The sequence below is a fragment of the Sphaeramia orbicularis genome, chromosome 15 (assembly GCF_902148855.1).
Source record: "Sphaeramia orbicularis chromosome 15, fSphaOr1.1, whole genome shotgun sequence".
Taxonomy (NCBI): Eukaryota; Metazoa; Chordata; class Actinopteri; order Kurtiformes; family Apogonidae; genus Sphaeramia; species Sphaeramia orbicularis.
In genome coordinates, this window is record NC_043971.1 from 25,122,280 (window position 1) to 25,138,121 (window position 15,842).

Below are 15,842 nucleotides of genomic sequence, written 5' to 3' on the forward strand. Positions count from 1 at the left end.
ACTTTCAGAGGCTCCATAGTGAACATAGAAACATCATCATGTTTGGCAGCAGTGCATCACTAATACAACCCTGTAGTTTGAAGGACAGTGATTGTATACGCTTGCTTTTATGTTCAGTTAAGGATATAGTTAGCTGAAAAATTCCCTTTGGTTTCAATTTTTGTCTGTTTTGATGTAATAAATTTTTAATTTACTCCACATGATCAGTAAATTAAATATTGGAAAATACTTGCTTTTCATTAAAAAATAGATTGAGTGAAAAATAGAGTTGTTTTGCAACCATCTGGTAGTTTACAACCGAGGATTTTTTTTTTCTAATCAACATAAATAAGTGATATTAAAAATGATACCATTAAGCTTCACTGTTCAGGACAGGTCAACACTCTATTCCTCATATTGTTTTATCCCTCAGAGTCAAGCAACAGTTTCTCTACCTGGAAATATGTTTCTAATTTGACTGTTGCTTTAACCTAATATTGTGCACCTAGACCTAAAGTACAGCTAAAGACCCCATATAAGGACTGACTAAATTAAACATAATTGGCTTTACATATATACCTGTTTGCATATTTGTTTATATTGCCGTTTAATATCTTCAATTTGTGTGAGCTTGAATGTGTTTAGAAGATTTTTTTTTTTTTTTTTTTACTTATTCTAACCAAATTCAATCCATGTCATCTTTTCCTTGCTGTAGGTAATAGATAGGTACTTATGCTGTCCTATGTAGAGGCCAACTTGTATGTCAAGTTAAAATACAAGACTAGTTATCTCCAGTTGTTACAAGGCAACATCAGAAAGTTGGATTTTCACAGATCTTGAGAAACTGAGGATGAATAACTTAAATTAAATCAAATGAGGAAATTTAAACCTCACAAATTTAAGACTTTTAAGGTCTAATATTTATTTCTTAAAAATGAAGACTTTGTCAGACTTTCTCAAGGACCTGCGAATAATATTGAATCTGTAACAGTAAATAACCTCGAAGATAATCACTCTAGTATATTTTCCCCACAAAAACACATCAAATAACCAAATTCCGGCTTTTCCCTTTTAAAGCAGCACATGCCACAGGTCCCATGAGCAGGCACCTCCCTATGCTGGAGGGCTTTTAAGAGTTAAACGAAGAATAAAGGCATCTCTTGGAAGAAACAGGCAAATCTGGCTGGGACTGTCCGACAGGGAGGATAGAGTACCACAGGAATACTGGCCTTAATGTGATGTAGAAAGTGCCACAATCTTGTCAGGATTAAACCATATCTGAGATACTTGACCAAATCCTCACAGCAGTGCATCACACAGGTCAGACACTCAGGATCAGTCAATAATCTCTTCCATTTATAAAGTATTCTAAAGCTTCCCTGTACAGTTGAGTGGACATAAACAGCTCCTCTGACTCATCATTAAAGCAAAGAGAGAGGTGTGACAGCGTGCTGAAATATTTAACAGCACAGGCTCAAACACTGATAGATGCTGATTATTCTTTAAACCTTGGAATGTGAGGCACAAATTGCTTAATTTCCCACAGGTACACAGTGAGCGAAGACAATTACACTTGGAACATAATAGGTGTGAAGTAAAGCAATGTCCCTCGCCTCCAAATACCAGTCCATCTTGTTTACAGACACACATCTGCAGTAAAATTATGCTCTTGTTCATTGCTTCGTGTCATTTTGCCGAATGGAGGCTTCTGTTAATTCCTTTAAAATAGATTTTTCTTTTATAAACATTACCAAAGAGATACATACAAGGAATGGTTGACTAAACAAGTGGACTAGTATTACCATAAGTGGTTTGTGCAATGCAGATATGGGAAAAACAGCACACTGAAATAATTTTACATTGGTTTGTCTGTAATCCAGGGTATTTTTAGGGTGCAACAAGAATATATTAGTGGAATTAATTACACAAATCAGTTTTGTCAGTCTAAATAGGACAGGGAGAACAGGACAGTTTTAGTTGGTAATAAATTATTTTTTGAGCTACAAAGACTCACTAAGGATAACCTGCTTGCTTTCCTCTCTTAATGACTCAAAAACCTGTGCAGCAACTAAATACAGCTGTAAAGTCAGCTTTGGCCTCCAGTATTTCTCTTTTGGATTCAAAAGATAAGATTTGCATTAAGCACATTGTAATCAAGTATTATCCAATTACTACTAGTATTTTTTCAAACAGGTCACTAGTACTTTACCCTCAGTTTGGCAGTACCAGCTGGAAAAATGTAAAACCTCCCATTAGGGTGAAGCTGATCATCATCATCATACACAGAATTCTGAAAGACGGGGAGTTTATGAATTCACTGACACATTTTCACCAACATTTTCGTTGAGCTTGTCAGCTGCAGTCACTATGTATTTCACTGATGAAGGAATATAATCAATTGGAAATGAGATAATTTAAAAAGTGATATCTTAACCATGTACTGCAAAACAGGATTCCATTCAAAACATAATATATAATACAACTTTGAAATGAACTCACTTTACTCTTACAAGAGATTAAAATGGGTTCATAATACTAGGTTCCTGCAATGACACTGGTGACATTTACCTAAATGTCCCGACTGCAAACTGATACAGGATTTAGGATCAACATAGTACAGATTTGTTTTACCAAAATGCCAGTCTGAGCAGTATGCAGCACTGAATTATATGTTTCCATTCATGTTTGATGGGTGGTAAACTGGGTTTAAGAGTTTACAATAACTTTAACACTTCATCTGTTTCTGTGGTTGAGATTTTGTTGAAATTAAATACATTCATTAAAGACTGAATACAAAATAAGAGGCATTTAATTTCAATAATGAAAGTCAATAATTTTATGAATAGCAGAAGAACAAGACACCAGAGCAGACGTGCTTTTCAGTACATTTTACTTTTTTTGTAACATGAATCCTCGGCCTTTTCTGAAGAGCCTTTTGGGATGCTTTGTCAGTGGAACCTGAGATCAAAAAACTCCATTTAGGGAGTAGTTAAGTAGTATTTTTTTTTCTTTTTTTTTCTTTTTTTTTTTAGGTTTGTGACGTGTAATTTCCCATTCTCTAAGCAAGAAGAAAATAATACAAAAAACAATTTCTAAAAGACAAACAAAGTTCCATAAAACAGAAAATGAACAGTGTTGAGGTTCAGCCTTTGTCTCTACAGGAATGAGGTGAGGTGGAGAAAACAGAACACCACTCCCTGCTGGATAAAGGAGATAACAGTTGGTGCCATTTTAGACCAATAGATGAAGGGTGGAGTCGGGGGGGTTAAGGTATCGGGGGTTAGGGGACAGGTCACACACCCCTGGAGTGCTGGGTGGCATTGTTGGGAACTAAGCAAAAGAAGGATACATGTAGAGGGAAAACTGAGGATACACATTCTAATATAAGACTAAAAGTGAGAATATGCTTTAAATGTATATGTGTAACAGTGATAAAAAGGCACAATAGCACAGTGTGTCATGCTTTACTAGTTACCTTGGAATTAACATCAGAGGTCAAGTTATGCGGGGGATTCATCTTTCAATCTGTGCCCACTTGGCTTAACGGCATGTTGTAGCTAAATGTTCAATTTTATATGTCCCCAGTTTTTTCCTGCGTAGGCTGTGAGAGCAACCAATATTAGGAGGACTGCATTATCTAGGAGAGGAATATTGACATTATGTGCTGCCTATATCATACTGTTAATGAAATCCTATTCTGCCACTGTAAATGACTAGCAAAGAAGTATTTCTAACAGCAGATCTAATTATTCTGAAAAAGAATGAAACCTCTTTTCTTTGCTGATAACGGATTATTCATCTTAACATTTCATAATACTAATATTTATTATGTTGTGTTGCAGATACAGTAAAATAGAGTAGAAACATCTGGGAAGATTGTTAACCCTCAAAGCAAAGCATTACATCTTTATATTTCTAAATTGCAGACCACCTGTAACTCAATTTAACCATATCCAATTGGTTTTCCGACTGATAGGTAGTTACCGTGAAAAAAACAAAAACACTACAACTTTGCTGCTCTTACACAACTGAATGTGTAACAAAAGACATTTCTAGCACAAAAGTCAAATTGCTCAAGTCTCCTATGCTGACAGTCTAACAACTACAGAAATTCAAAGTGGCAGTGTAAACTAAGACAAAAATTTACACAATATCCAGCTTTGATTCCATTTCTGTAGCACCTGCGACGGCAGTCCAGCCCTACAAAAACATATCTGTAATGCTACAAACAGAAAATTAGGATCTGGGAGGCATGTTGCACACACTACTTTTATGGGGAAAATTAATCACTGGCTTCAGAGCATAAATGACACCACTGTTTTTGCTCAAATCCACAAACTACTTGAGTAAATACTATCACATCTAATAAAACTACTTAAAGAGGGAGAAATAAAAGAAATAATGTAAGAATAGGTAATATTTCATAAAGGGATATGAGAGTAATAATGTTTTTGGTTTCATACCATAGGGGGGTTAGTGAATTTTGTTGGTTGCAGCCCTTTGTTAGCAACTAAAACGTATGTTGAGCAATGGTAAGATTTACCTATGACACTGGTTCTAAAGTTTAAGTCATACGTAGCTTGAAGCAGTAATTAAAAACACTCAATTTCATCTGGCACCAATATTCTTGAATTAATTTCCATTAATTTCTGCAGTTTAATTTTCAGTCCTTTACTGAGGCAAATTACATGAGCACAGATCGCCATGAGCCCAGATGTAAAGATTGCATTGTAGCGACTAAAATCCATTTTTTTTCCAGAAAAATAAAAAGGGGCTAAAAGGACAACTACAGTCCTTGCTAAAAACCCAAATGAAATTTCCATCTCCCCATGCTTACTCCAAGCCAAAACAAATTTGCACTCTTCCTATCTCCTCTATTCATTTTCTCCTACATAATCTCAAAACTGCACTTCAAGCAAAATATTTCAACCAAAAGCTCTGAGACACACTTCAAACTGAGAGGAGAGTGCAGAAAGGCGAGAGAGCTGAGGGAGAAACAGAGAAAGGAGACTGTATTGGCTTTGAGTGTCTAGGTCCTTCCTGCAAGTAGTAGGCGTAACTGGGGTGGGGTGAGTGGGAGGGTGTCTGGGTCAGGTTATGGCGATAGATAGTAAGAGCGGGGTGACGGTGCTGCAGTAGCCCCTGTGAAAGTTGACCTCAATGGACGGTGAGTGCTCCAGCAGCGTAACTCACAGAGCTGTCCTGCCAGTTCCTGCACTCACTTGACTGGGCGTAGTTCAAGAAAGTGAAGTTCATTTCTAAATCCGACTTCCTCAGCTCAGCCACAGCCTGCAAAACAGTAACATCACTTAGTCACCGATTCACACCATACGGTATGCCAGGAATGTTTACTCACACATGGGCTAGAAGGAAAGCATCACCATTACACGATATTTACTCTTCCTCACTACCAGACAAACCCGTCAATATTTCAGCACAATCCGGAAAATGATACTCCTGGTGAGTATTTCCTTCTGTTGTACTCACATTTAGCAGCACTCCAATTGGGTGACGCCCACAGATGGTGTTACGGTACTTCTTCAGGTAGTTGGTGAAAGAGATGGGATCCAGCTGCTCTATAATGCCCATCCCCTTCACAAGTAGAGAAAATTGGAACAAAAGTAATTTATACTACTCATTTCTGTAAGTTAGTTTAAGAAAACAAAGTCATAACAACAAGAAAGCCACCCAAATCAACATTCATATCCTTTATGTTCTAGTTTTGCAAAGACAAAGCATCTAATATGTCATTTCAGTGCTGGAAAAAGGTCTGGCTGAATCAATTATCATTGTGGGGTAGGGTAGAAAACCTCTCTGACTTTTTTTAATTTCTTTAAATTAATCACAATTGTCTTGAGTGACACTTAAGATACAACGACAACTTACAGTCAACCAATGACAGGCTTATTTCCACAGGCTACTTCCTGTGAGTCAGACTACCTATGCCCTAATTCATCTTACTCAAAAGCAGTATTTTTCACAGGCAAAAACAAAATATAGCACTAAAAGTGCCATGTCATCCATTTAACAATTTCCACTCCTCAATGCAAACAGCCAAATAACCCAAATAAGTTCTTATTGCTACTTCTCGCCTTATTTTAGTTAAACATAGTTTACCATTTTGTCAAGATGCTCAATAGACCTGTAGATCTCTCCTTGAGATTCATCGTAGTATGTATAACGGAACCGCTGGCCTTTAAAAAAATAGAAATATACATTAGTACAACACTCCACACTGTCACATCACACTATCTAAAGGAGCACAAGTAATATTTCTAGTGGAAGGATTATTCCAAATATTAGTCATTTTTTAATACTTGTGTCATTAGGTTACACTTACCCCAATGGCAGAAGTCAGAGGAGATGATGAAAAGGTTGGAAGGGTCTGCCAGGTACTTGCTAAGCAACTTCCCATACTCCTGTTCCCGAGACTCACTGAGGGCTCCAACAAGCACAGGGACGATGCTAAACTCGTCTTTGTGGCTGCAAAACGGAAAAACTAAATTTAACAACCTAATTACTAAAACTGAGTGTCAAAGTCAAAACTCTTTTCAAGTAAGTGCTGCATGGTAAAATCACACTAATTGTCCATTATATACACTTGATATATATACAAGGAAATGCGCTAATGTGCTTTGCTCTCTCCATTTTTCCTGATCCCTGCTCTTCCAAGAAAATGCCTCTGACTCCTGCCAACCTAACACCTAACAGAAGGCTGTTATCAATTATGCACAAACACTTTCCATGTGCCACTGCAGCAATGTGTTCCTCATTTAGAGCCTGTATAGAATGATCAGAAATAATAACAAACAATCCTAAAAGTGCCATTGTATTATCTCTTATTTTTATAAGACAAAAACCTTAATTCTGTGAGTCCCCTCTCCTTAATGTCACACCAATGTCAATTACCTTTCCATGGCTTTAGCAGTGTAAGGCAAGTGCATTTCAATACTGTGCTCATCTTCATCTGCCTTCAGACTCATCCGCTCAAACAACCCAGTTTTCCAGAGGTCAGCATAAACTGTAAGACAGAGGTGAGTTTGATTTTAATTTGTGCATGTAATCATGACCATGTCAGCTGATTAAGTAATTTTTGGAGCTCTAGACTCATTTAAATTGAGAATCGCGATAAGTGCCTAGCTGTGCAAAACCTCATCATTGAGACAGACTTTACACCCATAGCCTGGGAACTGTCTGGTCCCTGGAGGAATTTTAAAAGGGTATTGCCTACAAAGACTTCTTGAGGTCTGCACAGTAGTGTTCTGTAGAATGGATATTTGGGGGAAAAATGCAAAACATAGCTCTCTTTACTTTAGCTTGCATGTTTTATTATTTCTCTCTCTGAAACAGTCCAGTAGGACTGGAAAAAGGTGACGTGGTTGTTTAGTTTTTTTGGCCTTAATTGTGCAATTATATTTCACAAAATACAACCCAAGCTATTGTGTTATATCAACATGTAAGATCAAGCAGCAAACACAAAACAGCAAAACAAATCAAACAATGAATACCCTTCTGGTCGATCCTCAGGTCATAGAGGGGTGTTCTATAGACTTCTGCAGGTGACAGGGCACAGCGGGAGAGCGGCACATGGTGTGAAGGTCCCAGGATGAACACCCTACGACTGGAAGACAACATGATTTAATCTAGCACTACACTGAACTAATCACCTGTTCACACTGGTGAGGATGATCAAGAGAAGAAACAAACAAATGATGCAAATCGGAAAAACTTACGTAATAGAAGGATCAACCTGTTTGTAGGCATGTGCTGCACATGCACCACAGTAGGTATACCCAGCATGTCTGTTCAGAAAGAAAAGGAAAAAAGAAAAAAAAAAAAACATGCAAGATCAAAATCAGATAGGATCACAGGTACCATTTAGAAATGTTCAGATGTACTTACGGTGCAATGATGGCTCTAGCAGGTCTGATCGTGGACTGTGCTTGGGATAGCCAGCCTTCTAGTTGTGCGTTAAGCTGGGACCCTAAAAGGTTAAAAATGTGATTACATTTTCTATCGCATAGCAATATGAGACTAAGAATGACATAGGAGATTTTTAAAAATTAATGAATAAAATTGTTATTTTCTCATTTGAATAAACATTTTCACTATGAAAAGGTATAAACAACCCTCCTTGTATCCCTCACCTTGAAGTTATATGTGTTTGGCAGAGAGTCATACCATTTTATATCTGTCAATTATCAAAATAGTTGCACTTCAAAGTTTGTTTTTTCCATCCCATTATGAATTAGTCGGTTGTTCAGAATCATGTTTATTGCCATGTAAGTAAACAGGGTTAACTTTACTAAAAATTTGCTTCAATGGTTTGGTGCATGCATAGAACATGGAGTAGGTAAGAAGCATGCAGTAAAAAATAGAATAAAATGAACAAGTAGGTTGAAGGTCTTCAACCAAAAAAATCAAATAAGAATAAAAAAACAAACGACAAATAAACAAAACATTGTGTATTTTGCCAAATAAATATTAATAAAGTTGAGGTATAACTCCAAAAGAAAGTAACCCAACTGTGAAAATACCATTTCTGACAACCATTTAGAAGCTGGCTCTTTGAGGTGAAACATTTACTCATTTACAGTCCAGTGCAAACCTTACTATGAGTTTAAATATTAAAATAATGTCCTTTTAAACTTGTTAAGTGAGCACGGAACAGCACTTTAAGTGCTATTGTGGAAACTACCAGATACTCTTATAGATACTCTATGACCGTGTACAAAGCATCTAACCCCATGTCAACATCAATGAAATATTAGCTGACTAATTATTCAATGAAGTCTCCTCTGCAGAAAGAATAAAAATGCGAGCATAATTAGTTGAATATGAAACAGACAAGGACATCGAGATCTGGGAGGATTATCGTTAGCTGTACAGTCTATAGGCTGTAGCTCTATAAGAGAATAGCACGGTTTGGTTCGGCTGTAGAACAAGTACGGACATATTTAAATGCCAAACAAATAGTTTCTAACTTCGTTATATCTTACAGTTAAAGAGGATACACAGACATATTTAATGATTGTATTTAATGAATGTAAAAGTAGTCAGCTGGTGAAATGGAGGAAGGGGTGCAACATAAACCTTCAATTTTCTGCCCTGCCCTACCCAGTCTTTTGTTTCATGGCAGGAGTATTTCTGCACTTCAGTCAAGCAAGTCAGGGTCAGAAACCAACCCGACAATAACAGTACAAGCAGCTCAAGTTAAATAGTCGCTGACAGACTGTCTCGATAAACGGCTAATCAAGTCAAATAGATGGTAACGATAGGCCAGGAAGTTCAGTACTATTAGCCAACAACAATAAGCTTTTAGTATCTTAATTACTTGGCCCAAATCCGAGCCTATGTATGACTGTATTTTAAATATTGCCATCGATCGACCCCAAATGAAGTGCTGAACAAGCTCAAACTACCATGCACCAAACAGGATAAGATAGGAGGCAGTCAACACTAGCTAGCTTTTATGTTAGCTTTCATTTGCTGGATACAGTCTACCCCTAACGTTTGATTTCATCGTTTACGTCGGCAAAATGTTTGTCAGGCCGTTTCTGCAATCTGACCGATGTCAGACGTACAGAATAAATACCCAATATAACAAATAAAACTCGCTGTCTCAGAATGAAAATTCCAAAATAGGCAGCTAGCATGCAATGCTAACACGGCCGGTTCTCTGTTGACAGTTACCCGAGGCAGAGTACCAGCTCCCGGCGTGACTTGCTTCTCTGCACACCACTCGGTTCGACATCTTGGTTCCCAAGCCGCCTATCTTGGTTTGCTTCACTTATGTCAGGCGAAAAAAAAAAAAAAACTGCAGACGCCGGTGTTAGCCAAACCAGGGAAGAAACAACGCCTGCTAGCTGACTTGTTTGTGTAGAGACAAAGGGTAGTTCGATTGGCAACTGGAAAAGTGGCTAACAACCTCGGTCTACCGTCAGCTGGCCGTTGGCTGTTAATATGAAGTTAGTCGGGAAAAGCAGCTAATGACAACAACTTAGCCAGTCCTGGGATATTACCGAGTGGTTTAGAAAGGCACAAAAATACAAAATATTTGTAATGTGCCAGCACCGCACGACCAGGACTACAACAACAAACCAAGAGCTGTCACAGTCGATATCCCAGGATTACTGGTTTTAATGTAGAGCCAGGTGAAGGGCGTGCCAAAGAGGAGCCATGGAGTACGTCAGAGCACATCGATTGGTTGAATATTTAAGCAAACTAATTTGATTCGCGGAGAAAAACTAGTGGGCGTAACCGTTGCTAAGATGATTGTTAGATTATAGATGTGCACAGCCGGATGTGTGTACGTTGTGTGCCACAGGTAATTTTCTTTTATTTTTATAAAGTAACATTTAAAAAAAAAATCAATCTATCTATCTGTCTGTCTGTCTGTCTGTCTGTCTATCTATCTGTCTGTCTGTCTGTCTGTAAAATAGAAATACAAATAGACCTACAGACTGATGATGAAGTAGGCCTATATACTTTAGGAAGGACCTGAAAGTTCTGTTTTATGACACATTGCAAACTAAATGAAGTTCTCAGGGTTTACAGAACCCTGTCTATAGGAAAAGTGCATTGTGGGAATGGGGATTCCATGTAGCTGCAGCAGCAACAAAGATGGCAACTAAGCAAAAGCGGTTTCTCACAGGTTCAGCAAGAAAGCAAGCCACATCACTACAACGTAAAATTATACAGTCCACCAGCGTAGTTTTAAAGAATGAGTATAGTCCATGGATGGAGGTAAAGGTGACATTTGGATTCAGTACTCACAAAGAGACAGCAAAATTGCTGCTGTCTGAAATTCCCATTCCCACAATGCACTTCATGACAACATTTCCACAAAGGCCCAAGTGATGTTTCAGTTTGTTATGTAAATAAGCAGATTGTGTTTATGATGGAGTCATCTTCGAAGTTGTTCACCGTGAGGGAAGTGATTCAGGTGCGTAAGCATGGAAAAACTAGTGGATTAGTGATAATTAAGCTATCACTCAGGTTTTACAAATTTGAAAAAAAAAATTGTGATCAAAGTCATACACTGCTTTAAGTTTCACAAATGATGAACAGGGCATAAGATTTGTACTGTACAACAGCATGTTATTTGTATGATTTTTTTTTCAAAGATATATTATTAAGGTATAAAACAGTAAAAAGAATGTGACAGTGAATAAATTGTCAATGTATATATAATTTTTTACAATGCAATGCAAATTAGATATACCATGTGCAAGTACTAAACTAATATTAAACATAATTAACTTTAATAAATTTAAAACTGTCAGCCCTGCAATGAACTGGTGACATGTCCAGGGTGTACCCCTGCCTTCGCCCATAAGTAGCTGGAATGGGCTCCAAGCAACCCCCATGACCCTAGTGAGGATAAAGCGGGTTCAGAAAATGAATGAATGAATGAAAATCATTTAAAACTTGCAACATATACACTGAACCATAATTATTTTGATCTCAGAAACATCATATAAGTTACTATCAATTTAATGGGTTACTATTTTAATGTGATGTAATTACTTTCCCTTTTCATACTTTAAATACATTTTGCAGAAAATATATTTACTTAAAGGTAAAGTATGTAAAGGATATTTCTTGCTTTTGTTTATGATATAGATATGGTGGACTTCATGCAAACAGTTCATATTTGAGGCCAAACTGTCTTCATCACCCCCTGGTGGATGGCTGCAGTTTTTAAGTAATAAATCCCACCCCTCCATTTCACAAACTATAAGTTTTTAAGTAGATTTGTGGTTTCATACCCTTCTTTATTATCAGTTTGGTTTTAATATCATACAGTGTTGAAAAAAAGGGTGACCAGCAGCTGTAGTGACCAGACACAGGAACCAGTCACACAGCTGTGATGTTCCTGTTTCTCTACTGTGCAGAATCTGGTTTTAAATTGTGTTACATGGGCAACATGGCAAAAGTGACCAACAGATTTTGGCTTCATTCTTATACAGTAGGAGGAAGCAGTGTTGAAACATCCATCCTTCCATACATTTCATGGACAAAAAAAAAAATTCAAGTTGGGACATGCCCTCTGCTTAGTGGCAGATATAGAGGTGGTTCAGTGAGCAGTGGACTGAATGATGGTGAGGGAAAAACATGAGAAGGGAAAAACTGAAATAGAAAGATAAAATTTTATTTTCTGATAGTTTTTCTGCTAAGATTAGTGCAGTGAGTGAGAAAAGCGCAATGAACCAGAGTCACTTCATGTTCAATAGTACTCAACCTGTGCATGTAACACTTATTGTCTGGATTTACAAAGTCACTGCGTCAAAGTCACCTCTAAGAAAACATGCCAAACAAAGCAAAACAAGAGAAAAATAGACAAGACAGGCAAAGGTTCATTATTATTTTTTTATTTATTGTTTTGGAAAATGTTACATGCTTCACAATTTCCACTATCTGATCAGAATCTGAGTTTTGATGGACTAGAGTTTAGCATTAATGTTTTAACTTTTCCTCCCCCTCTAAGATACACAAATGGCTGTCATATGAGTTCAGAGTTAATATTAGTAAATTAATAATTACCAATCTTTGGGATTTAAGATTAGTAGATTTTTCATGTGAAGCAGATGTTTTGTATATCAAAGATCCTCCAAACAAACTGATCTGTTTCAAAGGGGTTAAATGGAGAAACTGGTCTGGCTTTGCTAACATCCCCAGTTCCCCTTCACTTTAAATAAAAAGAAAGTCTGCTATACACTGCACAAAATGAGTCAGTAACTATTTTTGCTGGATCACACGTTAGTGTTCCTTTAAAAATGTAGACATGCTGAATATTTGACCTCTCAAAAATGTGAGGATTTGATTGTTTTTCCTATGCATGACTGTAAACGAGGGACTGATTTCTTTTTCAGTCTTTAGTTTCTGTTACATTCTTTGTTTGCCTGCTTCTATTGTCATTGAAAATGCTTGTATAACAATGGTGGATTTACCTACCACCCCCCTGGATAGCTTGGGTGGATAGCTTACTAAACTATCCATCCACATCTACTTCAACATGCAAATGTATGCACCCCAAGGCTCTCCTATCTCTTGTATTGGAGGGGGGTCTACTGAGGATGTGACATTTAGGATGACAGTCTATATGGTAAAGGGAGTTAAATCTAAATTAGACTAAAGTCTAATCATGAAGAGACAACTGTCTATTCAAGCAGCATTTGGGTCTGCATGAAAAACAAACAGGCAGCCACACAAGGTATGTAATGTATTATTATTATTATACAGTGGGAACTACGGAACTGCATGGACTGAATATTAAATATGTTTGAACACAGGCAGTGACTGAGTGATAACTGAGTCCAACCTTGTTAAAGTCCAATCTTTGCTTTGGTTCCAAAAGTGGTCACATTAATTGCAATTAGCATGCAATGTATGTTTTCCTGCTGTTTTTAACCTAGTTCTCTCAATGCTGCTTATTATTATTATTATTATTATTATTATTATCATTATTATTATTATTATTATTATTATTATTATTATTATTATCATCATCATTATTATTATTATTATTACTATTACTGTCAAATCACATATCATATGACTGTCATACTTACATTGCTTGTATATTGTTGTTATGACTACTATTACTATTATTACTTTGTTTTTTATACAGTATATTGCTGCTAGTACTTTCCAATGTGCAATTGCACACTCTAATCTAATCTAATCTAATCTAATCTAATCTAATCTAATCTAATTAGTGAGGTTAAATTGCACTTATTTTATTAGTATACGATAATTAAAATAATAGTTTTATGTGATTTGAAGCATTTATAATGTTAATTTTGCTGTGCTTCCCCCCCCCTTGGACCCAACCGGGACTCTAACCCTGGACCTCACCATGCTCCTGCCCCCCCTTCCTTTTTTACTGTGTTCCTCTTCACACAGAAAATACTCACGTCAAAATAGAACAATACTCAGTTTCAACAGTAGATGGTGGTATTGCTCAATATAAAGTGAGACTGGTGCTGTAATCCTGTATAGGGCTCAGTCTCAAAATAAGAGTCATTATGCCAACAAAGCTGTCAATACTAATGAGATACTTTATTACTGTTGTGTTTACAGGTGAAATGCAGTACATGCAGTTGTGTTTAATATCTCTGATGTTTTACAGCTTTGGGAATATTTATTAGACAGCTGATGAGATTGTGTAGAAATTCAATATAAAAGTCTTTGAATGTCAGAAATTTTGTTTGAAATTCATCAAATTAGTTTAAAAATTACAAAAATCTATAATAGTAACAGGAAATTGAGATGATAACAAAATACATTGCACCCTCAGTACATGAGCAAATTGTGCTCAAACATGAACCTTTTAAAGGGAATGGACTCTAATGGCCCCTTAAAGCCACAGTAACAAACCAAAGCACAAATCAAATTCAGTAAAATTATCATGGAGTACCTTTAGTTTTTGCATTGATGCATGATGTTGCAAAATTAGTTTAGGCATTGACTGGATACAGTACAGCCTCTCCAAACTTGTTTGGCAAACTTGTGCAGTGGTATGTGGGTTGGAATGTGCCTCCCTGAGATTCAAAGATATGAACTGGAAGTGACTGACATGAGATCTTTACTGTTTCAGAAAAACCTGTAGACTGACAGCTGGCCAATGACTTGTGAAACACACGTTTTAAGATAACAGATTGACAACATATTAAGATTTGCTTGGTGTAATATTGAACCCAAAGACACAGCAGTTTTTATCTGTTGTGTAACACCTGCCCAGTGGAGAATCACATACAGATAACAATATACTGTACTGTCTTTGAGGCCTTGCACATCTACAGAGAGTCTCTGTATATTCTCAAAAAGCGAGATGAGAAGGGTTTTTCATCATTTATGATTTACTGAATTAAATATACAATCGCTCTGTGAACAGTAAAGTGTGCCTCAGAAATACAAACTAGATAGAACATCAACCTTTAAGCGGCTGTCTTGAGAAATGAGAAATATGAGAAATTAGATTATAATTTTATGCATAAAAATGTCTGCAGTCCAAAGAAGAGATGGTGTCCATCATTTAAGATTCACTACATGAAACAGTCTTATTCATCAGAAAGGTTGGGTCAAACTATGTCTCATTTTAATACACTGTATTATTAGATGAATTAATATTGTAATATGGAGAAAAGATTATGGTCAGTTAAAATGTATGCCGTTCGTCTTTACTTTCTGCACACTGTGGTGTTACTTTTCATTAATATTATGTGTCTGGTATTTTCAATCCCTGATTTATGTTTTGTTTTTTTGTGAAAAACCAAAAAAAACAAGACAGCTTGGTTGCCTGATTCTTTATTCCAAGTTTTAGTGACTTTTCACTCCACTAGACAGCAGACTTTCTTTTGTTAGTAGCTTTATCTTTCTGACCTGGGTGATATTGTGCTTGACATTTATCAACACAGATGGCTTGACCCCATGTCCAGAAAAACAATCATCTCCTGTCTTGCAGTCTTGGTTCATTTAATTATGGCCACACAGACTCTGGGCTCCTTCTCCATCCGGATAGCTGTAGTTTCTGGCATTTTTCCTGCTTTTCTATGAAGCTGAAGTAAATGTATTAACATTATAGCAACAACATGTTTATTTGTGACAGATCTCAAGTATTAATCACATATGCACTTGCAAAGACACATAAGCTTCATGACCCTATACTAACATAAGGGTATGCATAAATCATACCCTATATGACTTAATTATCATAATTTAGTATAGCATGGAGCTCTACTTAAAATATTGATTGCAAGATAAGAAATCTCCAAGAAAGCAGGTCATTTACAAACACTTGCTGTATATTCAATTGTTATGGCAAACTCGAGCTTAGTAAGTTTTTTTTTTTGCTCTCT

The 15,842-nt window shown here is 36.7% G+C and overlaps 1 protein-coding gene across 1 annotated transcript; it reads right to left on the bottom strand.

Moving 5' to 3' along the window:
* Positions 1 to 599: 599 nt before the first annotated feature.
* memo1 (mediator of cell motility 1) lies at positions 600 to 10,118 on the bottom strand. The gene is made up of 9 exons (XM_030155169.1): positions 9,673 to 10,118; positions 7,882 to 7,963; positions 7,713 to 7,781; positions 7,488 to 7,600; positions 6,889 to 7,000; positions 6,320 to 6,462; positions 6,097 to 6,173; positions 5,467 to 5,571; positions 600 to 5,268 (listed from the first exon to the last, which is right to left on the bottom strand). The coding sequence occupies exons 1-9, from the start codon at positions 9,731 to 9,733 to the stop codon at positions 5,137 to 5,139; spliced, it is 894 nt and encodes a 297-aa protein (XP_030011029.1). The 5' UTR covers positions 9,734 to 10,118; the 3' UTR covers positions 600 to 5,136.
* Between the last annotated feature and the right edge of the window lie 5,724 nt (positions 10,119 to 15,842).